Source organism: Cyclopterus lumpus, chromosome 19 (genome assembly GCF_009769545.1).
Source record: "Cyclopterus lumpus isolate fCycLum1 chromosome 19, fCycLum1.pri, whole genome shotgun sequence".
Classification (NCBI taxonomy): domain Eukaryota; kingdom Metazoa; phylum Chordata; class Actinopteri; order Perciformes; family Cyclopteridae; genus Cyclopterus; species Cyclopterus lumpus.
The window spans coordinates 14,251,849-14,279,484 of NC_046984.1; the positions used below are offsets into that span (position 1 = coordinate 14,251,849).

The window sequence follows — 27,636 nt, forward strand, 5'->3', positions numbered from 1 at the left end:
TATTCCACTCCATTCAACTATTTAAATTATCATCCTCCTATTTTCCTTTTTTTTTAATGATCAAACATATATATATATATATATATATATATATATATATATATATTATTCTTTTAAATATAATGTAAATAATTCCAATATTTAATCTACATATTAATTAATACTTTGTTATATTCAAATGACTGCAGCCCATTTTGCAGATATCTTCAACATATTTTCAATCAGATTTCGAAACATTTAGCCACGACTCCCAAAAGCAGAGTCATTAACGCTCATTACAAATCACTTATTCTACAGTTTTCTATAAAGATGTGCCAATCCGCTGCAGCGGGGGTTTCCTCTGATCCCCCTGTTGTTCAGAGGGGAACCAGACCAAACAAAAGAAAAGATTAACATGGCTCACGGGTGACTGAGAGCTTTTTCATTTACACAAAGCCAATAAAGCTTTTCATAAGCAATCTTTATTTAGTGACACACTGCATGTATTTTGAGTGTGGAAAAAGCTTTGCACATTACATAATCGTCCTTATATGGTGGGTTTACCATCATCAAACCACCACGTCAGAGTTAATTCATGGTTGTTCATCATCGATACATAAGATAGGCCACACCGACACCAAGGGCTTGTTCTCACCAGGTATATCTTTTAATACTCAACCAGGATTCAGCACATTACACTAATGAAGTAACACAGAAGGCCTTTAAACACGTTGCTCTGCTCCCTCGTCGTCCAGCCACAAACACACAGTATCTACACGAAGGCTCTGCATGACATCAACTCTCGGGGAGGTCGGAGGTCATGTGCAGGGTTATAACAGCGGGTCCGTGTTGGTTACAGGATGCTTCACGAGACAATGGTTCACAGCACGTCAAAGCACAAGTCAAGTCCCAACACTTAGAGTATAAAAAGAACATCAGGGCCACTCATCCAACGACCCCCGTGAAAATAGAACAATGTCGCCATCTTGTGGTTGGATCGCGCACCTGCTTAGGATACAACAGAACAGACAACATTTAACTAAGAGTTGGTCTATCTAAGCGAGTCAAGAATGAAATGCAGTAACACAAACTATCTAATCTCAGGAACAGCAGCTATCTATTCACCTATTCATCTATTCATCTACCTATCGATCAGCCATCCGCTGGAATCAATACAAAAAGATATTTTTTACGACCCGACAGCTTTCCAATGGCTTTTTGAAAGGAGACAATTTGTATGTACAGTTTTAAAAAGGACCACACCGGTGTTTTTGCAAGTTTTAGCCCCTGAACAAATTATGCACACTTAACATAACTGCTGAGGAAACCATATGCATTTCATTTTTTTTCCTTCTTTTCCCCACTTAATAAATCAATTAGCAGACTCTCACTCGAGTTGTGTAATTCCATCAATCATGTCTGCGAGACGCTTTTTCTCCATTATTGTCGCGAGGTCATGGCGGTTAATTGATCTGAGAAAAAAAAAAGAATGCTGATTTAACATTTATTGTGATAGATTCAAGTCTGTTTCATGTGAAATCAATGGAAACCGTTTCCTGGAAAGTCAGGGAATAGTTTTGATTACATTTAAGACACAAAGAAAAAGGGGCTTGATATGTTATGCTCTCTACATTGTGTGGATTTAATTGTTTGTAAGTGTTGAACGCTGCCACTTTCTAATAAGACTTCCTTCATAAAGGGATTGTATAAAATCTAAGTAATGACTTTATTCATGGTTGATACATTATTGCTTTTCGGTTTGCCGTCTGTTTGTTTGCTACTTTTTTTAATATCAAGTCTGCCATTATTAATGTTAATTACTCATTAATAACAAAGGTCTGTTTCGAATAAGCCAAAAGTAGAAGTTAGTAAAATGTTCATTATAAGCCTGGCAACTCAAAAGCTGATCTATAAATTAATAGCAGACAATTTATTAACCATTACTAACCATTTTTTAAAAACTTTTTTGTGAAAGCGTGCCATATTAGAAAACGGTAACTATTATACTTCAGAATGAAAGCCCAGTTTTTGAAATTTAATTAACTTTTTTAGTATAAATAGTCATCGGTCGTGTGTACATCATTGGTAATGTGAATACACTAAAACATGAAGAATAAACGGTATGGTCCTCAGTAAAATAGCTTAATCAGGGTCTAAACAGCACTTTCACCAGTAAACGTAAAAGACAACAGCCTGAAGAGACGAGCCCTGTTGGAGCGTCTGAAGTGTGACATCTGATGCCGGAGTTTGGGGTTAAATCTACGTTATTAATCTTGGAGGAACAATGGCATACAGCTAGCCTTTATTCTAGATGTTCTGGTGGTTAGTTTGATGATTTGTATTATTAAAGACACAGAAGACACACATTAAAGGGTGAATTTTAGCATAGATTCTTGTGTGAACATCTTAGAAATATCCCTCGGAATATTTATTTTTTCAAACACTATTGTTTATAAAATACATGCCATGCTGATTTTTTTTTGTTGATATTCAGTATCAGTGAAAGGCCCCCGATCGGCATGCCAGGCTCAACCTAAACGTTGCCGACCCCATCAGTCATCGCTCTCCTTCTCAACAGGCTGTAACTCACATGGAAAGCACCACAAATCATGGGGGATGGGGGGATGGGGGGGTCGGCCCACGCAGCTGTACTCGTCCGACGACACACAACACCGGGTTCAGATTTGAAATGAGCAGAGACGCCGTTTGTTCTGACCTACGTTAGGAGCATCTTTCTTTTCATTTAAAGTTTACTTTTGTCTTCCTTTAAACCCTCTTTCCTCCTCCTCGGGGGGGGGGGGGGGGGTCACATGGCACAGGTGGTCCAGCCAATGGCACGGCCTCAATCAGACTGGACCGTGTGTGTTTGTGTCGGCATCCCCGACACGATGCGCGTGTTTGTTTACGTGCTGGTTGGTGTGTGTATGGTGACCGTGTTTATGTTTAGGATCATTGATTTCATTTGTTTCTTGTTGATTGTGTGTGTGTGTGTGTTTGAGCTTGCCGTGCGCGTGGAAGTATTCATCCTTGCCCTCGCCGCGTGTGTGTTCCTCGTGTGTTAGGTCATTGTCAACACGTGTCAGATCCTCTTGTGTGTCCGTGTGTGCGTTCGATTCCTCTGCCTGTGCTCGTGTGTCGGTGACGTCCTGGATCCAGCTCCTGAAGCGGCTGACTCGAGTGTAGAGCGCGGGAGACGAGGGCCCGGCGCAGCCGTAACCCCCGGCAACGACCCCGGTGAGGACCCATCGGCCCGTCTCCGCCTGACACACCAGCCCGCCTCCGGAGTTGCCCTGACAACTGTCGTCATGGAGGAGGCTGGTGTCCGGAGGACTGCCGGCACACAGGGTGCCGTGGCTGGAGAAGCTGTCGCCATAGCGCTTCTTGCATTGCCATGACGACATCAGAGGGACCCAGGATGCAAGAACCGATTCTACGAGAGAGGATGGATGAGATGATAGGAGGAGGGGCAACAAGTGATTGACTAAGTCATATCTGACTATTACTTTAGTGTGTTCGTATGCTAATATTTGCACTAAACACAAATTACATCTGAGGCTATTTTCAGATCCATTCTGAGTATTGTTTGATCTTTAAAGAGACATTATTACCTGGTCCTGTCCAGCCAGCAGTAACCATGACAACGCAAGAAGACGGAGCGGTCCCACCCGATGCTGCGTCCGTGTCCGGGAGGCACGCTGCGTTGGTGTCGGGGTCAAAGGTCAGACAGTGACCCTTGGTGCTGGGTAGCTTCAACAGAGCCAGATCGTGACCTCCACTCTGACCCTTGAACTTCCTGTGAACCACCACCTGCTCCGGGACGAGAGTCCGCGCCGAAGCCCCGACACGCACCACGTACCTGGACGGGTCGCTGCTGAACCTGCGGGAAGGGAAACGTAAAGCTGGAGTCACACGTCCCTGGGTGGTCGCTGGTCTCACCGAACAAGCCTCGGGCGCAGGAATGGGTTCATAGTCCGGCGGGAGATTTACCTGCTGACACAGTAGGCGGACGTCAGGGCCCAGCAGGGGCTGATCAGGGTGCCGCTGCAGAGAGGATCGCCATCTTCTGCTTCGGACTGAAGCCACACGGACACCTGCCATGGCCACGTGGTGCTGACGGAGAGGAGGAAAAGCTCTCGGTCAAAACGTTCTTCCTCTTCTTTGAGTTTCTGAAGGCAGTTTTCTCTTTTTGTCCTCAGCCTCAACATTTTCAGTATGCACAAGAGCATATTAACCAGGGAGGACAGCTTTTTTTAAATATGCATACTCAAAGCTGATCACCACAGTGAAAGCAGAAGACCCACAAAGCCGGAGGTTTACTGTGTGTCACTTTATGTCAACTCAATTATTGGTGCTGTGTAGACTTTGATTCTTAGTCGCCCTATATGGAAATAGTTTGATTGGTGACATCCAAAACAGTTGAATGCATTCAACATGTCTTTTAATTAATGCCTTTAATTGCAAATGTTTTTCTTGCATCACTAAAGCACAATAACAACTGAGGTGAGTCTGGCATTATTACCTAAATCTAATTGTAAGACCTCTCACATTGTGACGTGAAGTTTTCCTAACACGGAGCATATTTCTATATAAAGTTGTGTTTAATCAAGTTATTAAAACTGACATTATCAAAGAGCATGAGCTGGTTTTTGGGTCTCCGTGTGTCTAATGAAGCTGCCATGTGTTGTCTGCCTAATGGGAACTAGGAGGCAGAAGGCGACATAAATACCAAGAGGTCAGTGGAGTAATTTATTCCAGCTATTTTATTATCATATTACAGTATTCACACTTTTGAAAATATCACCGCTACGGCGTCATTGTGAGATGCTAAATCACCAGGATGAAGCCACGGGTATATTTATAAAAACGTTTGAGGACGCCGTCTTGGGGCGATGGGAAATATTGATGGATTAACTAGGTTATACCAAATGAGGTCGTAAATCCTACCTGAGCACGTTTTCCTCCCCTTGGCTCCTCCTCTTGCTCTCCTCCTCCACCAGCTTCCTCAGCCCACAGCTCGGCTCTCGAGGCTCGGCCTGCACCGCCGACTCCCGCGGGGTGACGTCACACCTCGCTCCCGCGTCCACCCGCCGCCTGCAGCCCCGGATGCTCTGACCAAGAGACGGACACTCCCCCAGGAACTCCTCTTTCCCAGTGCACCTCACCTGGTCCAGGTGGATGGGCCCTTTCCCCTGACCGAACCCTCCGGATGCGACCGCTCCACCACTGAGGAGGGAGAAAAGGTGTTTTTTGGTGTAATAAAAAGTGTCTAAAAGTAACTGCGTCTCTATAAATACTAACCTGTGTCCGAGCTGTCTGCACACCACGGCTGCGTTCAGGTCGTTCCAGCCTGAGTCACAAATACTTCCCCAGTCACCATGGAGATACACCTCGACTCGACCCTCCTTTCTGCTGCCGCCACCTACGAGACGCACCAGGGGGCCTGACGGGAAAGAAATGCGTATCCCTCATTCATATTCATGCCGGTGCACCTACATCCTCCAGTCTACACGCACAGCGAGAGACGCGTCCACTGACGGTGTTAAATGTCATCCGCAGCCCGGTGCCTCTTTTAGTCAGCCTCTATTCTCATTCTAATGGACTGTGTGTCAACAGGAGGCCCAGTAAACACCTCTTTATTCTCCTCGCTGTCAACATGTGGCATTTAAACTCTTTGGATTGAGAAAAACACTGACGTTTTCACACCGAGGTGATGATACAGCGCCACAAAAGGAGACAGAACTGTTTTTTTCCTCCTTTCAGAGACTAGACAGAAACACATTTTGCAGGCTTATTATCAAAATGGATTTCTGTCAAGTGTGATGAAGTTTCCATCGAGGGTTTAATAAAGTAAAGTAAAGCGCTCACAGCCTGGCATGAGCCCAGCACTCTACAGGGACAGCTCGCCCTTTTCATACAGAATGACTTGCAGAAGCACAGTCTCCAAGCTTACTGATGTGTCGGCTGGTTTCTCCCATCCCTCTTTTGTTCTTCTCAATATAAACGCTTTGCAAATGACCCAAAACTCACAAAATGTTACACAGCGGTCTGGGCAGACGTACAATAGATGTACAACAGACAAATGTAATTACAACATAGAATAATGAAGAGGTGAATCAGCTCAGTTCGCACCCTTTTTTTCGAAATAAATATGCATACCGGCCTTAATGCCTTAATCATCTCATCTCTTACCCGTGGAAGGTGCGATAACCGGCACTTCATTGGTTTCTTGGCTGGATCGTCTCCTGCAGCGAACACCGACATCCTCACTGTGCGAGCAGTCGGTGCGGCCCCAGATCCCGTGTGGACAGTCCAGCAGGGAGGTCTCAGATCCCTCGCAGTGGACGTCGTCCAGGAGGATCAGACCGATGCCCTCGCCGAACGTCCCGTCTGATACGACCTCGGCGTGACCCCTGAGGGGGAGAAGAGGTTTGTGTTGTTACCCTGTTCTGTACTGTGGATAGCAAGTCGTTTTAGTTTTCCCTTTTTTTTTCAGTTAAAATTGTTCTAAATAAAAATGTATGCAAGATAACATCTCTGTTGGCTCTCATGATTTAATCATCATCATCATCATTTTCTGCTAAGGTTTCAAATTGATAATCAGCAAATGTAAATTACAATACAATACATACATAATAATACAATTAATAAGTTTGAGTAACGTAACCTCATTGAAGGACACATATCGTGCACTTTTTCAGGTTCATTCTTGTTTTTTAGGTTTCCACTCGAACGTGCTTACACACTTTGATCTTCAAATAAACTCTTATTATTGTATTTTCCTTACAAAATTCAGCAAAGAAAAAAAAATAATAATAATATTGCCACTGTGCCTCAAAAACAAAACAAGTGAAACCATGACGGACTAGAGAAAGATAATTCTATAACCAACCCCAACACTGGCCATGACTGTTGAGTTTTTTAAAACTAATAAGACAAATTTGTCTTCTGACAACGTCTTCAGATCACTCTCAAACATAAGGAAAAACATGAACGTGTGTTTAGTACGTTGCACATCTGTTTCCATACCTGTAGCCCAGCTGTCTGCAGACCACCTCTGCATGCTGCTGGTTCCAGTGGTCGTCACACACCGTCCCCCAGTCACTGTTGTGGAAAACCTCCACCCGACCCTCCCAGGGATTGTCTCCTCCAACCAGACGCACCACTCCATCTGGAACAGGTTTATATTGTGGCCGTTATAAAGATGCAAATGGTTGAAAGCAACATTATTTATGCAAACCTGAGGCAAGACTACATTTTTATAGATGCAAACACCAATATATCATTTTGAATTAATTTGATAGATAGTAGCTGTTATTTCATGTTACTCCTCAGTTCCCATAAATCCTGCTTGTCACTAAGAGGATGTTTCTGCTTCACGCAGTCATGATTTATTGATGTTCAGGGGCTATAAATAGCGGCTTGAAGCCCTAACAGTGTGTACAGTAAACGGTGAGCGTGTGCTGTAAATGTACCTGTATAAGGGCTGCAGGAGACCCCAGCATCCTCCATGTGGTCACAGTTGTGCTGCTCCCAGTCGCCATGGGGACACTGCTCCAGAAAGAGCTCGTTTCCTGTGCACTTCACCGCATCCAACAGGATCGGGCCTGAACCCTGACCAAAGTGAGCCCAAGACCAGGCCTTCGCAACACCCCTACAACACAGACACGGACTGGTTTTCTTCTCTTTAAATTAGGACCTGACGGTGGCACGAGATTGACAGTTAAAGGATCGATTCATTTATTGCATGTCATCCTGAGGGGAACATCTGGGTGACATTTCGTGGTAATCCATCAGATAGCTTTTGAGTGGCGCCAGAGGGAAAAGCCAGAGGATCACCAGAGTCTTTGAGAAAGCACCGTTTAGGAATCGTGAACGTCCGTAGAAAGGTTAACGGCAATGAGTTGACAACAAAATGACACATCAGCACGGCCACGCACCGTAAACCTTCTCGGGTGCATATTGATTCTCTTCTTGCCTTTCGCAGTCCTTATACACAGCAAAAGAAAACACTCTAACATGTCCAAAATAAATCAAATCATCCAAATAAATAATGAATAGTTGTGTAAGTGGTGATTATTTATTGATGCTGACATGCTGTGTGTTTGCGTATATGGGTCCGTGCTTTCCTGCTCCTCCGCACAGCCGATCTGCATCAGGCCACAGTTGTTGGGACAAACTAATTAAAATCCGTCTCTCTTCTCTTCTCGTAATGTGTTGAAATATTTCATCATCTTAAACTCAAGGGCACGTCCACGACAACGAGACTAACACCACCCGTCATATGATGCTTTAATGATGCTTTCAGAATATTGCTCAAGCTTCCCAGATGGTGCAAGTCATATGTTTGTGACTCGTAATGTTCCCACTTTCCATGCTGTGTTGAGGAAACATTGGAACAAGTGTTTGTGTCTTTTTAACAGCAGTAATTGTACCCGTGTCCTTATATTGTATTTTATATATTGTTGTATTTGTGTTTGTTGCTTTATGGACTCATGAATCTGGAATAAAAGAAATATTTAAAAAAATATGAACCACAACTGACTATGAGCTGGTGTAGAAGCAAGCACCACAAACATCGTCGTAGGACACGTATACCTGTTGAACCTATCCAGGTGGGAAAAATCAACTCACTTCACTTTGTCTTTAAGTGTAAAAACACATCGGTGCCCGTGTGACAACCTGTGCATCGGCATCAAAGCATCCATTATTCAGAGGCACAAACGCAGACGGTGAGATGTCCCACTGTGTCAGAGGAGATGAAATGCAACCTAATGTTGAACATGGAAAGAGTTATTTCTCTTCACGGCTGCAACGCCGACATTTTTTTCCGTTTGACGCTCAAAGTCGTCGGGCATGTTGTGTTGCATCTCGTCTGCAGGGGAAACACACGGAGGAGGAAGACACCTGCAGAAGTTACAGCAAGTACACCCCGTATGTTCTCGTAAATATCAGTAAAACGAGAAGTGCATCTCATTCTCAATTTCACTGAGCTCACCCACTAAACACATTCATAGTCCTGCTCATGTTTATTTAGAATACAGCTCTTGATATTCTGTATTCTTCATGGTTAACAAATCCCATCAAAAGACTCAAACCGAATGAGAGTTTATCTGAATAACAAATATTATCTGTGAAGCCATGTTCCTCTGTGCCACAGAGCTCCATTGTTGTCCAGCAACTATTAAAAACCCATAAATGAGTCACCACATTGCACCGGATGACACGTTTCTCCATCACGATGAAACTGGCCACTGCAATTTATTTTGAGACGATCCCACGTACACCGTCCTGCTGCTGTAAACACTCACTGCAGCACCACGATGTGTATTAATCCGCGGCTTAAACTAGACCCAAACAAATGCATTGTAATTATTTGAGTAATTACAACAATTTAAAATTAAAATACAGCGTGTGCTGTGAGCGCCATATCAGGATTACACCTGCAACGTTGTCTTTCCTTTTTCCAACCTACTCAATTATGTTGACAAAATATGATCCAAAACATACGTACAAGGACATTTAACACAGGACGAAGACTAAACAAAACTAGCTACATCAGTGGGAGCCTATGGGCTACAGACGTGAGGTGGATTAACACATTGTTGGCTTCGTCCATATCCTTTCATGCAAAAAAAACCTCCACAGCTTTAGGGGTGATTTAATGTACGACCCCCCCGTGGTTCAGGGCTGCTGGTGATCTGGGGATGTGTTTACAAAAGGGCCCAAAATGCACCCACACACATATCTGTTAACCTGGCGTGAAGGTGTGAAACGCCCCCGATGAACGTACCCGAAGCCCAGCTGTCTGCACACCACCTCAGCATCTCTGTCGTCCCACTGGTCGTCGCAGACGGAGCCCCACCTTCCTGAGTGAAACACCTCCACTCGACCTTCAAAGTCTTCCTCGCCTCCGACCAATCGCAGCGGAGGGCCACTGCCTGAGAGAGCATGTGGGAATATACCAATAGAGGTCAAACAGCCTTCTCCCTCAAATTATTTTGGTATCAAATTTAATTCTCCTTTATTAGCATGACTGTACTTATTTAAGGCATAAAATATTACTACACAGTGTGGCTTTAATAAATCTGAGTCTCTCAGGTGTGTGGAGGGGAAATATTCCCGCTGACCTTCCGGTGGCGCGCACACCACTGCGGCCTCGTTTCCATGGCTACAGTCACCGGTGACGAACGTCCTGCTCCGGCATACGCTGAGCGTGTTCTCGTCGCCGTGGCAACCCAGGCGCTCGTAGTGGAAGAGGCCGGAGCCGGAGCCGAACTGCGACGGCTGCAGCGCCGCGCCGATGTCGCTGTCAGGAGGAGGAGGAGGAGGAGGAGGAGGAGAAGGAGAACAAGTGTGTAAAAAAAAAAAAAAGTGGTGAAGCATCGATTCTGAAGGAGGAGGTGTTCGTGTCCTCTCACCCGAGGCCCAGCTGCCTGCAGATCACGCTGGCGTCTCTGTCTGACCAGTGGGAGTCGCACACCGCCCCCCACTGGCCGTTCAGGTAGACCTCGACTCGGCCACTGCCGGAGGTCGAGCTGCCCACCAGACGAGCCGCACCTGAAAGAAAAAACGTCCAGAAAGAGACGGTCAAATATTCACCAGCACCATCACGATTTCATGATCTATTAATTGTTTAAAGCCTCATTAATATGTGTTCTTTTTTTTGCCACTGTGGGGCTGCAGAACAAGCTGTGAACACAACATGACATATATAATCAAACTGTTACTCTTCTAGCTTTGCTTTGATCGAAATGAACTCCTGAAGGAAATCTGTGGCTCTTTAGATGCTCAATGCTTCACTAATAAAACTCCTGTAGAGCTGAGTGGGACTGCAGAGTCGGGGATATTTCTCTGTGACTTTGACACTATATGAACAACGCCACATTGCACACAGTCATTTGATCCTGTATACAATCATATAACAGCTTTAACACCTTTAAGTTATTCATTGAGCATAAACACACACTGTTTTCATTCTAAATACTGTCTTGGGGTTAATGGTTGCAATGAATTTGCAGACGTCAATTGAGAAATTTTGACCAGCATTTTCAAAGATTTCTGACATTTTATAAACCAGGGATTCTCAACCTTTTTTTGGCAGCAGAATATATTTATTCTTCTTCTGATATTAATTGTGACGTCCCTTGGGTGGGGGAGGCCAGACCCCTCATCCGATTAATTTAAACTTATTTCCCCAGAAGTGTAGAATTACATTTATTTAATGAGAAACACTGCATTTGACATGTTCTTTAATAATGCCTTTTGTTGTTTATCTGTGTGTTTTATTCTAAATCGTGATATCAAATCAAAGTGCCGTACCCTGGTGGCAGTCGCAGTAGGCCCATCCGATGGCTCCAGAGTTTTGTCTGAAGAAACACCAGGGGTTGGACTCTCGGTCCGGGTTCCTGCAGTAGCTGTGGTCTCCCAGCCCTCGGCCCGGGTACTGCATGACGTAGTCTGGAAATTCGGTCCACTTCAGACAGGGGGCGCCAGAATCCGTCTGAGACACGGTGCCGTTGTAGTAGCCCAACTCTGTGAATCCCTCAGAGCAGGACAGAGGCACTGCACGAAGAGAAGGAGGGAGGGGAGAGAGTGAGTGCATGATGAGGAAGATGGGAGAATGAGATGTGGTGGATGAAAGGAGGAGGATTTGGGTCAGAGAGGACAATGTGAATTAAAGGGGGTTTGGAGAAGTGAGAGGGTGAGAGGAGTGGAATTGCTCTTATTCAACTCACATTATCCCCATGTCTGTATTTTTTCTGAGCATGAAGGCTTACGTGGATGATTCTCACACGCTGCCATCCTTCCTAATGCAGTTACCCCGGCTGATCCACGTTGAACCGGTGAAATCTCCATAACTTTTGAAACCAGCTCCTTACTCAACATGGAGGCGAGGACACACGTCACGTAATCTTCTCTGAGAAGGAGCAGCGTGTGAGTGAAGCCGAGACAGACGGAGAGTGAAACCGCTGACATCAAAGTGAAGCAAAACGAGGCCACAATATATAGAGCAGGTTATACACTGCGGCCAAATAGAGACGTGCATCCTGCATTAAGGAAAGGGAATTATATTGCACAATTTAACTTGCAGAGTGGATACAAAATAAAAGCACACTATTGCACTTCAAGGTAGTTTTGAACCGATTCTTTAATCCTTACGTACTTTTTTAATTGTAATTTTGTTCTTGCATCCTTCTATCCTGTCTTGTTTACTTTCCTTCCAAATGTTGATTCTTTTTTTTACTTGAGGTGAAGTATTTTTCACCTCCACTCTCTCCAAAGGATTTCACTCATTCTCTGCACACACTGAAGCTTTAAGGGTTTTTGAGGCCACGCGGCTCCTAAACTATGATTAATGGCAGAGGAGCTTCAGTAACCAGCAACAGACTTATCTCTTCAAGACACACAGCTTGGCCGTCCTGGAACATTATCTATTCTACACGGTGCAGCCCTCATGCCCAGCACACACACACACACACACACACACACACACACACACACTCAGAGAGTTGGTGCATAGTGCCCGGGACAGAAACACACACTCAATTACAGTCAGAACCATAAACATCACAGGAATAAAATGATGTCCAGATAACTAAAAGGCTGCAGACGTTAACCCGTCAATGAGTTCACACTCAGACCCAAAGGAGTCCGTCTTCACACGCCGTCGTACACTTTTCATTTAATGTACTATTGTACTATTTGTATGAGAGCACATGTAGATGGTGTGAAAAATGTTTTTGTATTATATTTATAGTTCTGACGCCTTCATGTTAAAAACTAGTATTTAGATTCATAAATAAGTTTGTCTCTGGTGTACTGCTAGTTTATATATATGTTACATATATATACATATAAGTATATATGTAACAATTACATATGTATGTATATATATGTAACATATATATGTATATATGTAACATATATATATATATATATATATGTGTAACATATATATATATTTGTATATATATATAATTGTTATACATATATACGTATACATATATATGTAACATATATACATATATATGTAACATATATACGTATATATGTATGTATGTATATAAATGTTACATATATATACATATCTATGTTACATATATATACACATATATGTATATAAATATATGTATATATGTAGCATATATATGAATATTATTATTATTAATTATTATTAGTCATCCAATTTGGAGAAGGAGAAGAGGAAGAGCAGGAGGAGGAAGCCGAGAGAGAGTCAGATAAACAGGAAATCAATGAGGCAGAAATACACAGAGCTAAAAGAGAAATCCATCCTCAAACAATAAATAATACAGAACACACTCAGTCATTGGATCCAAAAACAGCTCTCACTGGTATCCAAACCTCAAAAAAGCCTCTGACCTCACAGTCAGAACACGTGCCTGTCTCTTTAAGAAACGCGACCCAGGAAGAAACTGAAAGCAAAGTTCTTTTCCCCGAAAAACAAGCAGATCTCCATCGTCGTGGTTTCTTGTGTGCAGACCAACACCCACAGACGCAAGTAGCTAAACTTTCACCACAAACACCAAAGAAGTTAAATATATGTTGTGTGGATGTTGTAGTTTTGTTCCACTCGCTGCTTTTTGTGCAGTTTTGTTGGGAAATGCTGCTGGAAAAAAAAACACGAGGTCCTTTTTAGTAATCTTTCTTATGACATGGTCAGATCGAGATATTTGAGCATTATAATCTAAATACTTATCTTTTCCTGTTCCAGTACCTTTGATAGTTTAAATCCCTCATAAGTAAACCCACACATTCCATTAACTCTGAAATATGTCACGATGCTGAAATTAACGACTCTCTAATGGGACATTAAAGGCGCCCTGTGGAGTTTTGAGTACCAGTAGCTCTTTGGACCAATGTTTTGATGAGGAGGTCCAAGACACAAGTACACGGGTGGTGTTGACGTGGTGTCACACTATTGATGGTGAAGGTGAAGAATGCGCCCACACAAGGACAGCAAACTGGTAGACATGGATGTAAACAATGCAGGTTTCATCCATGAAAAAAAAATGGTTTAGGATTAAAAAAAAAATAGTTTCAGGCTACAACTTCAGAAAAGAATGAAGAATTCCCGTATGCAGCTTCCTAAAGCCCATGCTCTAACATGCTTTTTTTGTTCCGACCAGCAGTCCACAACCCAAAGAAAACAACCCAAGCTCACAATAGACCATCTTCAATTTCATAACAACTGGTCAAACTCCATGCCTCCATGTTACGGTTTATTTGTTTGTTTTTCAGAAATGGCCTCCGGCAACAGCCTCTTATCTGAGGAGCAGCTTCTTTGTCCCATCTGCCTGGGTGTGTTCAATCGCCCAGTTTCCACACCATGCGGACACAACTTCTGCATGTCCTGTATCATGACGTACTGGAACGACATCCCAGTCAGCCTCTGTCCCGTCTGTAAGCACACTTTTGAGAGGAGGCCGGATCTCAAGGTCAACACTTTCATCTCCCAGCTCGCGTCACAGTTCATGTCGCTTCAAGTGACCGACGCTCACATCTGGAGCCCGGACCAACAGCAGGCTCGCTGTGGTGGACCGGTGCTGTGTGACATCTGTACCGACAGCCAGCGAGAGGCTGTCAAAACCTGTGTGGAGTGTTTGACTTCCTACTGCGACGTCCATCTCGAGCCTCATCACAGAGCTGCCGGCCTGAAGAGACACACGCTGGTCGAGCCCATGGCGAGCCTGGAGGACAGGATCTGCAAGGAGCACACCCGACTGCTGACGTCGTTCTGTAGCAACGACGGGGTTTTGCTGTGTGACGTCTGCGCCGATTCGCACCACGTGAACCACGACGTTGTGCCTGTGCAGCGTTTGTACACAAAGTGGATGGCTCTGCTGGAGGACACTGAGGCCCATGTGCAGCAGATGATCCAGGACAGACTGCAGAAGGTCCGAGACATGAAAGTGACAGTAGAGCAAAGCAAGACAGAAACCAGAGATGTGATCGCAAGCAGCGTGCAGGACTTGGCGACGCTGATCTCTGAGATCCAGAAGAGCCAGACGGAGCTTGTGAAGGTGATCGAGGAGAAGCAGAAAGCGTCAGAAGAACAAGCAGCTGGGTTGATCAGCGGCATGGAGAGAGAGATCACCGAGCTGCAGGAGACGACGATGAAGCTGAGGGAGCTGAAACAGACTGAAGACCCACTTACTTTCCTCCAAAGCTCCACAAACCCATCCAGCCTACCACACACAATGGACTTGTCCACAGTCAGTTTTAATGGCCAGGTGGAAATGCACCGCATACAAGAAGCTTTGAGCAACTCAGTCTTTCAAATGCGAATATTGCTGAATAAATTGAGCACAGAAATTCAAAATGTCTCTGACGGCACAGACGCGTCCACCAACGCTACGCTGAGATGTCTGCAGCAGTATGAAGTGGACGTCGTGCTCGATCCTGATACAGCTCACCCTCTGCTCATCTTATCTGATGACAGGAAACAGGTGAGATACGAGAGGAGTTCAGTTTTGTGGCTAAACCAGAATCCGACTAGGTTTACAGAACATTTTGCAGTTCTGGGCCAGAGAGGCTTCTCGTCACATAGGTTTTACTTCGAGGTCTTCGTGGGTGGAAAAATTGAATGGATTCTGGGCGTGGCCACGGCTTCGATCCAGAGGAGGGGGGAGCTTGTTCCAGGTCCTCACTGTGGACTCTGGGCCCTCTGCTTCCTAAATGATTTGTTTCAAACATTCAGTTCCCCAAACGTGCCGGTATTCGTTGGGAAAGTAGAGCGGATCGGCGTGTTTGTGGATTATCACGGAGGGCAAATTTATTTCTACAACGTGCAGACCGGAACACTCATTTACTCGTTTACTGAGTGCGTCTTTACCGAAGAACTGCATCCGTACTTTAACCCTTGTGACAATGAATACAGTTCAAACTTCGGTCCTATGATAATTGTTCCTGTAGGTCGTACGGATTAATTTGTGGGTTATTTCCATAAACCTTTAAAAACCAACCTATTTTTTTAGGTTTCTGCTCAAAATAACATACCCAAACTAAAAAGGGTGTATCTCTGCAACCACAAAGGCTATTTGAATAATGTTGGTGTTATAATGAAGGCAACCCATGTGAGCTTTTCTTCAGATGTGTACATTTTAGTTTATTTGTTACTGGTTAAGAGTAAATAAAGATGAAACGCAGCAAAAATTTAATTTTCAGGTTCGCCTAGGAAGAAAAAGTACTTTCAGGATGATTATCTCTTGGAAGGATGCAGAGCAAAGGTCAAAAACCACAGAGATCATATCAATATATGGGACCAGTCTCTCTGCAAAGTTTGACTTTGAAAAAGTGAAGCGGAACAAAGTTAGAGATGTTTTAGTACAGATAAATTATGCAAAATGGACATTTGCGCACCATCGGTGCAATTTTAATTTTCTCATGTACCAAACCATATATTTACCTTGTATATTACTTATGGTGTTCAATACATCCAAATGCAGCAGTCTTTGTTGATTAGAAGAAGAATTTTTTTTTTTTTTTAAATAAGCTAAAGATAAGCAACATTTGTGACTGTAAAGCGCTAAAGTGATCCATGTTGCCGTGTTCTTTGGCTCATATCTCGGTGATGCTTTGGTGCAGAATGATTTTGTGAAGATATTTAGAATCTGTGTTAAATTATCTTGCTTTTTGCTATCTGGCTTTTTCTGATAGCACCGAGCTACGGGTTGCTAGTTCCGAAAACGTGCTGAGTGTGCTGACTCCTGACAAAAGTATGATTATGATATTTTAATCATTCTTTTAGTTGGTGTTTAAGTTGTGTTGAGATGGCTTACTGATTCTTGTAGCCCAAGTTCTGTTTAATTTGATGTATAACATCAATATATTTGCTCATGTTTATTGTAATGTTTTAGACAATTTAACCATAATGTGTAAATTTCACCCCAATTGAGGGTCACAGTTTTTAATGCAACTGATGTGTTTAATTGCAAAATAAAAATATATACAGTATATAATTATATATATATTGTTTATTTTTAATACAATATCAAGCAGAGGGAAATAAAACAGAAGAGCCAACTTAATGGGTAATTAATTATCTGCTGAATTTGTAAATAGTGATGTAAATAGAAAGCAAAATGTGCAGATTATCACGATTTGATTCAATGCAGTGGTGTTGTTTATGTTTGGTGTTGCAGGCAATACTTTATGGTTATTTATTACAGGAAGGAATATGACTTTGTCTACAGGTACAATGTGGTTAAAAAGAATTCAATTTCCAGAGCTCTGTAGTGGATGGTTAAGCATAAGTCTTTAAAAATAGATACGCAAACGTGTAGTCAAAATGGATCTGCGCTCATGCCTTCACAAATGTGTAATTAGTCTACTTCAACCCACCCAGCCATACAAACACATGTTTGATTTGAGCTTGTTTTAGCAAAAGAAACATCATCAAATGTTTAAACCACAAGAGGCAAACGTCTGCTACTCTTCAGACTTTGCTAAGGGGAATAACCCATAATGCAAAGGTTCAAATTATGATAACGGTATAACGACAGGCATTTTGACTTGTCGCAGTATCAACACAGTTTGAAAATACTGTAATATATATGCTGGCTGTACTCCATTAAGTTTCAGAGTTCTGGAGATGCTGTCTCACTGGGACACTTCACCACTCATGTTATGTGTCACCAATGTGCCCTTACTACTATGAAAAGTCTAAATGTCGGCCGTTAAAAGGAATCCGTGCCTCGAACACAATGATCAAATTTGGGAAATTGGCTAAATTTAAAGGAGCCGTGTACAGGGTTTAGTGACGTCTAGTGGTGAGGCTGCAGGTTGCACCCCAATGAATACCCCTCAGCTAAGCCCTAACTAACCAACAGTCTCAGAGGACGACAGTGGCTTTAAGGTAACGTACAAACACACAACGTTGTGTGTTGGGCCGGTGTCTGGTTTGTCCGTTCTGGGCTACTGTAGGAACATGGCGGGCTCCAGGTAAGATGACCAGCTCCATATGTCGATATGAAGGGCTCATTTTAAACTAACGAAAAAACACAACAAATTCTTATTTATACACGTGTGGAAAACAATTCTGAATATTTTATTCCATTTCCTCCAATGGATCACACTAAATCCTAGACGCTGGTATTTAAAGGTCAATCCACCAGATATACTCTCTTGAATAATAGACTTAAAAGTAGGGATGCGCCAATCAAGCCTGACATCAATGCATCCCTACTTAAAAGGTAAAAACACCATGTTTATGTTCTCCTATATGAGTGGTCATGTGAGGTCTTGTGTTGATTTTATTTTTATTTTTTTATATCACAAAGTGTATGTTTCGTTAACATAATAAAAAACTATTTTTAAAGCTGTAAGATCTGTAATGGTAATGAAACTTTTCTTGCCAGCTTGATGAAAATGTAATAACGGATTGCATAGTTCTATTTTTAGTTATGTGTATTTTATTTTTTGCATTATTTGTTTTGTAAGGTAGAAATGTACGGAACTAAAGCTGAAATCTATCCGCAAACAACAAATAATACAGAACACACTCAGCTTGACCAACAAACAGCTCTCACTGGTATCCAACCCTTAAAACAAGCCTCTGACTTCACAGCCAAACCAAAACAATGTGCCTGTCTCTTTAAGAAACCAGACACAGGAAGAAACTAAAAGTTATTTCCTGCAAACAAGCAGGATCTCCTTCGTCGTCGTTTCTCCTCTCCAGACCAACACACACAGAGGTAAGTAGCCATTACTGAGCTAAACGTTCACTATGAACACATAAGAAGTGAAGTCTATGTCAAGTGGATGTTGTAGTTGTGTTCCAATTCAATCAAGTTTTGTTGGGAAATGCAGCTGTGTGTGTTGCCTTGTTGGAGAAATTATCTAAACACAGTCCTTTTAGTAATCTTTCATGTCACATGATCAGCTTTGCACTTTGATGTCACATGATCAGCTTTGCACTTTGATAGTCAATAAAGAGAAAACAAATACACTTCTGTGTCCTGTAGCTATATGACAAATATTATAATTTAAGTACTTTTGATATAAAAAACCTTCTCTCTTTCCTGTTAAAATATTTTTGATGACTCATCTTGATTTTGGGGATGTTTCATAACGTTTCTTTTTTTTTTAATAGACACCATCAGCTGTTTAAAATAATGCCTTACGATCATTAACAATTGACGTTGACTGTAGGTGTTAGAGTTAAGCTCCCGTTGAACTCCCACACAAACTCTCTAATACGTGATACCAGTATACTGTTAAATAAAATAACTCGTAGTGAGATTATTTTTGGCAACCGCTGTTTCCGAGGTCAATGATTTGAATCTCAGCTTTGTGTTCCTGTGAATCGTTTGCCTTCATTTATCTGTCGTTCTTTATTTGTTTGTTTTTCAGAAATGGCCTCCGGCAACAGCCTCTTATCTGAGGAGCAGCTTCTTTGTCCCATCTGCCTGGGTGTGTTCAATCGCCCAGTTTCCACACCATGCGGACACAACTTCTGCATGTCCTGTATCATGACGTACTGGAACGACATCCCAGTCAGCCTCTGTCCCGTCTGTAAGCACACATTTAAGAGGAGGCCGGACCTCAAGGTCAACACTTTCATCTCCCAGCTCGCGTCACAGTTCATGTCGCTTCAAGTGACCGACGCTCACATCTGGAGCCCGGACCAACAGCAGGCTCGCTGTGGTGGACCGGTGCTGTGTGACATCTGTACCGACAGCCAGCGAGAGGCTGTCAAAACCTGTGTGGAGTGTTTGACTTCCTACTGCGACGTCCATCTCGAGCCTCATCACAGAGCTGCCGGCCTGAAGAGACACACGCTGGTCGAGCCCATGGCGAGCCTGGAGGACAGGATCTGCAAGGAGCACACCCGACTGCTGACGTCGTTCTGTAGCAACGACGGGGTTTTGCTGTGTGACGTCTGCGCCGATTCGCACCACGTGAACCACGACGTTGTGCCTGTGCAGTGTTTGTACACAAAGAGGATGGCTCTGCTGGAGGACACCGAGGCCCAGGTGCAGCAGATGATCCAGGACAGACTGCAGAAGGTCCGAGACATGAAAGTGACAGTAGAGCAAAGCAAGACAGAAACCAGAGATGTGATCGCGAGCAGCGTGCAGGACTTGGCGACGCTGATCTCTGAGATCCAGAAGAGCCAGACGGAGCTTGTGAAGGTGATCGAGGAGAAGCAGAAAGCGTCAGAAGAACAAGCAGCTGGGTTGATCAGCGGCATGGAGAGAGAGATCACCGAGCTGCAGGAGACGACGATGAAGCTGAGGGAGCTGAAACAGACTGAAGACCCACTTACTTTCCTCCAAAGCTCCACAAACCCATCCAGCCTACCACACACAATGGACTTGTCCACAGTCAGTTTTAATGTCCAGGTGGAAATGCACCGCATACAAGAAGCTTTGAGCAAATCAGTCTTTCAAATGCGAATGTTGCTGAATAAATTGAGCACAGAAATTCAAAATGTCTCTGACGGCACAGACGCGTCCACCAACGCTACGCTGAGATGTCTGCAGCAGTATGAAGTGGACGTCGTGCTCGATCCTGATACAGCTCACCCTCTGCTCATCTTATCTGATGACAGGAAACAGGTGAGATACGAGAGGAGTTCAGGTTTGAAAAGAAACCTGAACCTCAAAATGTTCACTAACTATCTTGCAGTTCTGGGCCAGAGAGGCTTCTCGTCACGTAGGTTTTACTTCGAGGTCTTCGTGGGTGGGAAGACTGAATGGAGTCTGGGCGTGGCCACGGCGTCGGTCCAGAGGAATAGGGCGCTTGATCGAAGTCCTCACTGTGGACTCTGGGCCGTCCAGTTTGTAAAGGATAAGTTTAAAACCTCCACTTCTCTAAACTTGCCGGTACTCTATGGGAAAGTGGAGCGGGTCGGCGTGTTTGTGGATTATCACGGAGGGCAAATTTCTTTCTACGACGTGCAGACGGCAACACTCATTTACTCGTTTACTGAGTGCGTCTTTACCGAAGAACTGCATCCGTACTTTAACCCTTGTGACAATGAATACGGTTCAAACTTGGGTCCGATGATAATCGTTCCTGTAGGTCGTACCGAGTGAACGGAAGTTTCAGAGAATCGGTGATTTGTGATATTCACTCAAATGCAACCGATGCGTTTGACTGCAATGAGCATTTGTGTAAAAAAAACAGGTTTGTATGAAATAATTCATTCTTAATCAACTACTACAATACAGCTGCAACTTGTGCACATTATCACATTTTGAATAAGTGGTGTTTTCTTTTGGTTTGGTTGCAGAAAAGAAATGAGTCATTTATGGCCAGGATGTTTGATAACAAATCTATTTTTTTCTGGTGGACTGTTAAGCATCAAAAGTCATACGACACATGATCTAACGGACGTATGAATACACGTGGAGCTGACTTTAATAATCATTTTGTCAATAAAGTGACAGAAAACATTCTTCCGATCAGCAGTCCAAAATCTATATCAAATTCTCACATTTTGGAACTAGCAAATGTCATTTTGTTGCTTGAAAAGTGACTCAAACTCAATTATGATAAAACTGACATTCAGTCATGTATGTTGAAGACAAGGGGGACATTAACTCAGGGTCCAGTGTTTGGAAGTGAGCCAAGTTACAGCTCAAAACAGCCTTTTCTCCCTAAAGACATGTGAATGTTTATGCTGCTTTTGTTTTATGATAAGATAAAATGTATGTGTTTTGTCACTGTTTCTTTTTAAGATGTATTTCTTCTGTAATGGTAATAACAGTTATATAGTCAGCTTGATTACATTTTAATAAAGTTTTTTAAAAAAAGCATTGCGCTACATTTTCACTTGACATTTTCAAATGTCTCTTTGTTTTTTATTTTGAATTCCCCTCCCTTCACCACCGTTGATGTTCGCCTCCTCCCTCGTCATGTGTGCCTCATTCATGTTCTTTTATTCCTCTCAACGCCCGCAGTGTTCACAACCACACACACACACACACACACAACACTCGCCGCTAACACCCTCCTCATTGCCACGACAACGGTACTCTGCCCATCGCCATGGGAACACTCAGTCTCCCTGCTACCCATAATCCATTTCCCAGCCACAATGAGTATTTGACACGGTTCACACTCGGAGGCTTGCTGTATGGGGGAGGTGGGGGGTGATGTGTGTAAATTGCATCTTCGACGCAAAACACACAGATTTTAATAAATATGGAGAAATTGCTTTTGTTTTTCCCTGTTTAACCTGCTTTTTTTATACAATATTGTGCAACAAAGGGAAGCTGGAGGCAAACATTGCAACAGAGATGCATCTTGTGCAATATTTGCTGAATTTTCGTACTTGCTATCCATTATTTTTTTTAGAGAGCCTTGAGGTGGTTTACACATTAACTCGCTGTTTTAGCAGAAAGGTGAGAGGTGTGTTTGTAATTGTCCAACATTTTTCTGTCAATGTGTGCACGGCCGTCAAAGCGCAGATTTTTTTCTGCGATGGAAATGAGCCTACGGAGGAGGAGTTCCTCGCCCCAACCCCCCAACATGGCCTCCACTCCTCTAGGGAATGTGGGGGAAAAGAAGAGAAAATAGGGAAATATAATGCAGAGGGTAGAAGAGAGGTAAGACCTAGTGTGGGAGCAGGCCTGAGGCGGGTAAAGAGAGTGGAGGAGGTGTCTACGGAGGGGTTTCATGGGCGTCTGAGTCAGAATGTGGGTTAAAATGCAGGGAAGAAACACAGTACAGAATGGGATGGTGTAGGAGGAGAGGCAGGATGGAGGGATGCTTGATTTATAGCTAAGTACAGACGGGAGGAGATTGCTGTGTCCAGAGTATCACCTCCCACTCACCTGAGTTCTGCACCTCATTTAAGTAACTGTCCTCAGCCACCACCTGCAGAGAGGAAGACATGTGCAGCAAGTTACACCGAAGACCATAATGTCAGAATTCAGCTCATTATTTAAGGCACAAAAAAACAAGACGTGAGGTTAATGAAACAAAGGCACTCTAACAACAAAGACAGACTGTCCAGGGCAGGGGGTTAATTTGCAGATTGTCTCAGAAACCTTGGTGGAAAAACTGGGCGCCGGGCCCCAGAACATAAAGTAATTCATTTGTGGAGAGGAAAGATGTCTCAATCAGCCCCGGCGAAGCTGTGTTCTTCTTTCTGTTGAATGTGAAATACTCTCAGGTCAAAGCCAGAAGAAAAGGCTGAAAACTGAAGAGTATTTTTCCAATTCACTTGCTTTTGTGAATGAGTTTATTCATTAACAGCAGGAAGCAATCAGTCAAAAGTAAAAGAAATATAACAGGTAAGCCACCCAGGTGTGAGAGCGTAGCGTACAGTGTAAACACAAACTCACACACAAACACACACTAATATTACTAGACAGTATCAGATAATATCTGACAGAAGAGAAGTCATTTTTTATTTTCAGAAATCAGGTCACATCAACACAAAGCAGTGGGGCACCTTGCAGAAGAAAAGAGGACACACATACACACACACACACACACACTCTGCTGCCGCTGTGAGGGAAGAGAAATACGACACATTTCACCTTCACACAGGTGAGTTTTGCTCTTCAGACAACCGACAACACACACACACACACACACACGTATGAACCACCCTTTGCAGTGTGTCTCTCCGCTCGGCTTAATGATATTACAGGAACAGGTGACCTGTGGCAGCGAACACGGGTGCTGATACCTCCATTCATATCAATCACACGGCTCAATTACAGCGGTAATCAGTTATGACGTTCCCACAGCTGGGTCAAGTGCAAAATACACACCGACACACACACACTGGAGCAGGTGTGTGGGGCTGTCGAGGTGGACGGGTACGAAATGAAGAAGCAAGATGTCTGAGGAATAGAAAAGTGATGCTTGTAGTCCTTTTAGTGCTTAATGATAGTTGAGTTTCCTTGTTTATGGGCACCACGTCTGGATTAAACCGGAAAGGGCCCCAAACCTGTAAGAACCACTATTTACGAAAGGTAAAGTGCTTTAAGTTGATGTTTCATATCATCCATCGAACATCTTAGCTTCACAAAATTTTCCCATACTGATATTAGAAGTATGTAATTTCTAGAAGAGTGTTGGTGGATTTGCATAAAGACAAATGTAAACAGCAGGTGCTCTATGGTGGTGGGCTGGCATGTATACACGATTATCCTCCCAAGATGAAGGACAGCATCAGTCTTTCCAACAGGTGCACCAAGACGGGACATATGTTTACGTCCGATGACGAAGCCCTGTGGTGGCCATAGTCACTATGACGGGGTCGGGACGGCGTCGTCAACAGAAGCCGCCTCACAAACACAGTGACGCTCGTGAGGCACAGAGAAGCTTGTAATGACACTCGGCGAGGGAGAGCGAGTCCCTCCTCTGCTCTCCACCATATTATTACATAAATAGCTGCAATATTTAAGCTCTGAATGTCATATGTGGCTTCTTTACCAAAGTGCTTATTTGAACCCAACCCAACATCCTTTTTTAAAAATGTAACCAAACCTTTTTTTTAGCCTAATCCTAATCAAACCTAAACCATCGTGTTTTAGATTAACAGTGATTTGTGAAGGTTCGTGAAGGCACGGAGACATTCTGTCATCCCGCCTGGAGGACACAGACAATATATTTGATTTGAAGGACTGGTTATTTAAAACGTTAAGTATTTGTGCCCATTTATTTAGATGTTTTCCTTGCACATGCATTGGCATGCGGGGCCCTGAGTGGGACCCCAGGACACCCCGATAGTAGATCCAGCCATGAGGGCAACTTCGTCTTACAACTACGACTAACTGTTTTAACACGGAGCTATCTTAAGACTCTATAAAAACAAATAAAGTCGTAGGAGGTGATTCAGAGTAAAGCAGATTCCAGATTTGTGGATTTCCACGGTTTTGGTTTCCTTTCCGTTTACTTGCGAACATCTTTGATGTTTTGTTGCAATGTTATGTAGCCTCTTTCTGCATTCAGCCTCCTGCTGATGAAAAGATTTGTCTAATGAAGTTGAAATGAAAAAGCTCAAACTCATCTGCATGGTGCTATTTGTGCTACATGCACGGCTGCTTCCAAATGTAAGGAGGTCTAATTAAATCCTGCACATACTCCACTAATGACTTCAGCTCATATGCTGCACATTAGCTCAGCACACACTGACCACAGAACAACAAAGGAGATAATAAAATGAATGAATTTGATTATGAATGGTTGATTTAGCATTAATTTGACTGGAATACGAAATAAGGACTTTAAAACAATGTGGTCCTCTAAATGACTGAACCTGACCAGCTGTGACTCTGGGTGCTGTGACCCACATCTGACAACACCTGCTTCACTAGTTTTGGGATCCAACATGTCTGAGCAGACGGATTCAGGGTTCATTCCCACCGCCTGGGCAGAGGAGCCACCGACGGGTTCCTCTTGATATCCCGCCGAGGGGGCTGAAGGAGGAGGGTTGTGATTGAGAGCATTGCGTGACTGCTGGTCCGCGCGCGCGTGCGTGCGTGTGAGCCTTCTTAATTGCACAATGCGCTTTGAATGCGCCATTAATTGGCTAAAAGGCGGATTAGAGGTGTTTGGTGCTCTTTTAACGCCCCGACCTGTGCACCTGCTTTGTTGGAAATGCACCCCGACATTTTTATTGTGGATCACCAATATTCTAAAATATGTGGTTGCATTGCCCCTCATTTGTGGTCTAGGCTTATCGATCCTATTAGTAATCTAATTATCGACATAAATTAGGTGTGTATGTCAAAGCGTGACTGTCACGGGACATGGGTCAAGAAAGAAAAGGTCAAAAACATTAATACAAAAAAATCAGGCCACATTGCAAATCAACCCCATCACCATCATCATCATCATCATCATCGTCATCATCAACATAACATCATCATCAGACAGGAGTACGTACCTCCGCCAACAACGGCAGCCAGAGGCAGGCGGTTCCGATCAAGCACAACATGTCCCGGCTGGTGAGAGCCATCCTTTCCGCCCGGTGTGTCCGTGTCATAGGCAGAAAAGCCTGCGCTCCACTCCCATCTCTGTGCGCGACCTGTGCGCGAGGTGAACCGGTATCCGGATCCGCTCGTCCCGAGCTGCTTGGAAGAATGAAACGTGGTGTGTGATGATGGTGTACGTGGGAGGTTTTACGCACAGAGGACAGGGTGCGGCACTCTAAACGCTTCACACAGATAGAGAGAGAGAGACACACACACGCACACACACACACACACACACACCGATCCAATCCTGGTTGAAATAGTGGTGAGCTTTGCAAAAACCTGAAGCCACAAGCATCTCCCTCCCTCCCCTCTCTCTTCCCCTCTATCTCTCACAAACACACTTTCTTTCTATTCGTCAGCTGGTTGATTAATCATTGATACATTTGATTTAGTTTGCTGCAGGTTAATCACTTATAGATTAGGGCTATGCGGACCATTTTTGCAAATGATGAATGTCCCTAAATACACCTGCTCACAGTCAAACGGAGAGCAGGTATGAAAACAAATGTGCATAATTTTTCCTCCCGGTAATCCAGTCTGTGTTAACTTAATTATCCCTCTGGCTTCACGTGTTTCCCACGTGGGGATGATAAACAAGTATTCCAAGATGTCTCCTCGTCTTGAGATGTTGCATCTCTTCTCTTAGAAAATATACAACTAGCATTTAGCTCAAGCACGCTTGTGCAGAAATTAACAGCGGTTTTGCTGGTATAGCAGATTTAATAAATAATATGTAATAAATATATATGTATGTTACTATTATTAGTAATTCAATTGGGATTCATAAACACATATGTTAGTATAAAATAATGATGGTACTTGTCTTCCGCCATAAGCCACCATCAGTAAGCCACCCAATTTTGGAAAACTTGTGAACTTCCTATAGAAGAGTTCTTACAAATCAAAAGATCAATCTTTATGAATACAATATGTGTTTGACTAACACAACTAAACTACTAAAAACAAAATAAATGAATAAACAATCAAATAAACTAGTGAAAAGAATGAATGAATAATATAATGAACCGTACAATGAATAATGATGAAATACAAATAAATGAAAAGAATTACATGTGACCAGATAATCAGTGACGATTAATCTTTTACATTTAATTTATTTAAAATTACTTAGTTCAGTAGCTGAGAGTAAAGATGGTGAAGCACCTTTATATTAGTTTTAATTTAATTGAGATATTTAGGTCTAAGATATTTCTATGAGGTTGAACAGGTGTGGTAGTTACTTACAGATTGGTAAGTATGAGTCTAACCATTTAGTGCTTATGGGTCGTTAGACCAGTTTCTGAAAGAAGTTTATTAGTTCAGAATAATGTCGTAGACATTGCAGTCTCATAATCTCTCAGTGGAGTCTGAGGGGTTAAACATGTACTATAGACTTCATAACCAACACGTAAGACTTAATTGTGACGTGCAAAACAATAACTTTGTCCATCTGCTGCATATGTGAATACGTAGACATGAAGTTCAGAAACATTTTGAACATCGAAAATGACGGGAATTATTTGCTTCGATCTTCACAGTCACTAGAACTCGACATCAATGGGAGGCTTTGGACTATTGGGCAGCACTCTCCGCCATCATCATCATCATCATCATCATCAAAACACCAGATGGGGAGATTTTGAAAGAACGATGTTCATCGCTTACATCAACAAATGGAAAAACACGACTCATG

General features: G+C 43.1%; 3 protein-coding genes across 6 annotated transcripts; 2 read left to right on the top strand and 1 right to left on the bottom strand.

Annotated features, from left to right (window-relative positions):
• Nucleotides 1-528: 528 nt before the first annotated feature.
• On the bottom strand, nucleotides 529-26,218 carry LOC117748626 (neurotrypsin-like). 2 transcript variants are annotated; one of them, XM_034558569.1, is made up of 14 exons: nucleotides 25,853-26,218; nucleotides 22,782-22,824; nucleotides 11,299-11,541; nucleotides 10,398-10,536; nucleotides 10,107-10,285; nucleotides 9,770-9,917; nucleotides 7,452-7,630; nucleotides 7,006-7,147; nucleotides 6,169-6,389; nucleotides 5,278-5,419; nucleotides 4,924-5,202; nucleotides 3,967-4,089; nucleotides 3,588-3,856; nucleotides 529-3,409 (listed from the first exon to the last, which is right to left on the bottom strand). In XM_034558569.1, the coding sequence occupies exons 1-14, from the start codon at nucleotides 25,949-25,951 to the stop codon at nucleotides 2,826-2,828; spliced, it is 2,790 nt and encodes a 929-aa protein (XP_034414460.1). In that variant the 5' UTR covers nucleotides 25,952-26,218; the 3' UTR covers nucleotides 529-2,825. The 2 variants fall into 2 exon arrangements, with proteins under 2 accessions (XP_034414460.1, XP_034414458.1); XM_034558567.1 differs by having other exon boundaries at nucleotides 4,924-5,419; nucleotides 25,853-26,044.
• LOC117748635 (E3 ubiquitin-protein ligase TRIM39-like) lies at nucleotides 13,348-16,064 on the top strand. 3 transcript variants are annotated; one of them, XM_034558593.1, is made up of 2 exons: nucleotides 13,348-13,930; nucleotides 14,239-16,064. In XM_034558593.1, the coding sequence occupies exon 2, from the start codon at nucleotides 14,241-14,243 to the stop codon at nucleotides 15,924-15,926; it is 1,686 nt and encodes a 561-aa protein (XP_034414484.1). In that variant the 5' UTR covers nucleotides 13,348-13,930; nucleotides 14,239-14,240; the 3' UTR covers nucleotides 15,927-16,064. The 3 variants fall into 3 exon arrangements, with proteins under 3 accessions (XP_034414484.1, XP_034414485.1, XP_034414483.1); XM_034558594.1 differs by having other exon boundaries at nucleotides 13,349-13,494; XM_034558592.1 differs by having other exon boundaries at nucleotides 13,350-13,498.
• On the top strand, nucleotides 18,530-21,750 carry LOC117748633 (E3 ubiquitin-protein ligase TRIM39-like). The gene is made up of 2 exons (XM_034558591.1): nucleotides 18,530-18,692; nucleotides 19,351-21,750. Exon 2 carries the CDS (start codon nucleotides 19,353-19,355, stop codon nucleotides 21,036-21,038), a length of 1,686 nt encoding a protein of 561 aa, XP_034414482.1. The 5' UTR covers nucleotides 18,530-18,692; nucleotides 19,351-19,352; the 3' UTR covers nucleotides 21,039-21,750.
• Nucleotides 26,219-27,636: the final 1,418 nt, after the last annotated feature.

Excerpts from the sequence above, each read along its gene's own strand:
- LOC117748635 (XM_034558593.1), top strand. The coding sequence starts at position 14,241 with ATGGCCTCCGGCAACAGCCTCTTATCTGAGGAGCAGCTTCTTTGTCCC.
- LOC117748633 (XM_034558591.1), top strand. The coding sequence starts at position 19,353 with ATGGCCTCCGGCAACAGCCTCTTATCTGAGGAGCAGCTTCTTTGTCCC.
- LOC117748626 (XM_034558567.1), bottom strand. The coding sequence starts at position 25,951 with ATGACACGGACACACCGGGCGGAAAGGATGGCTCTCACCAGCCGGGAC. Across the intron at positions 22,825-25,852 it reads GGCTGCCGTTGTTGGCGGAG|GTGGTGGCTGAGGACAGTTA; the intron begins GTACGTACTCCT and ends TCCTCTCTGCAG. Across the intron at positions 4,090-4,923 it reads GGGGAGGAAAACGTGCTCAG|CACCACGTGGCCATGGCAGG; the intron begins GTAGGATTTACG and ends CCTCTCCGTCAG.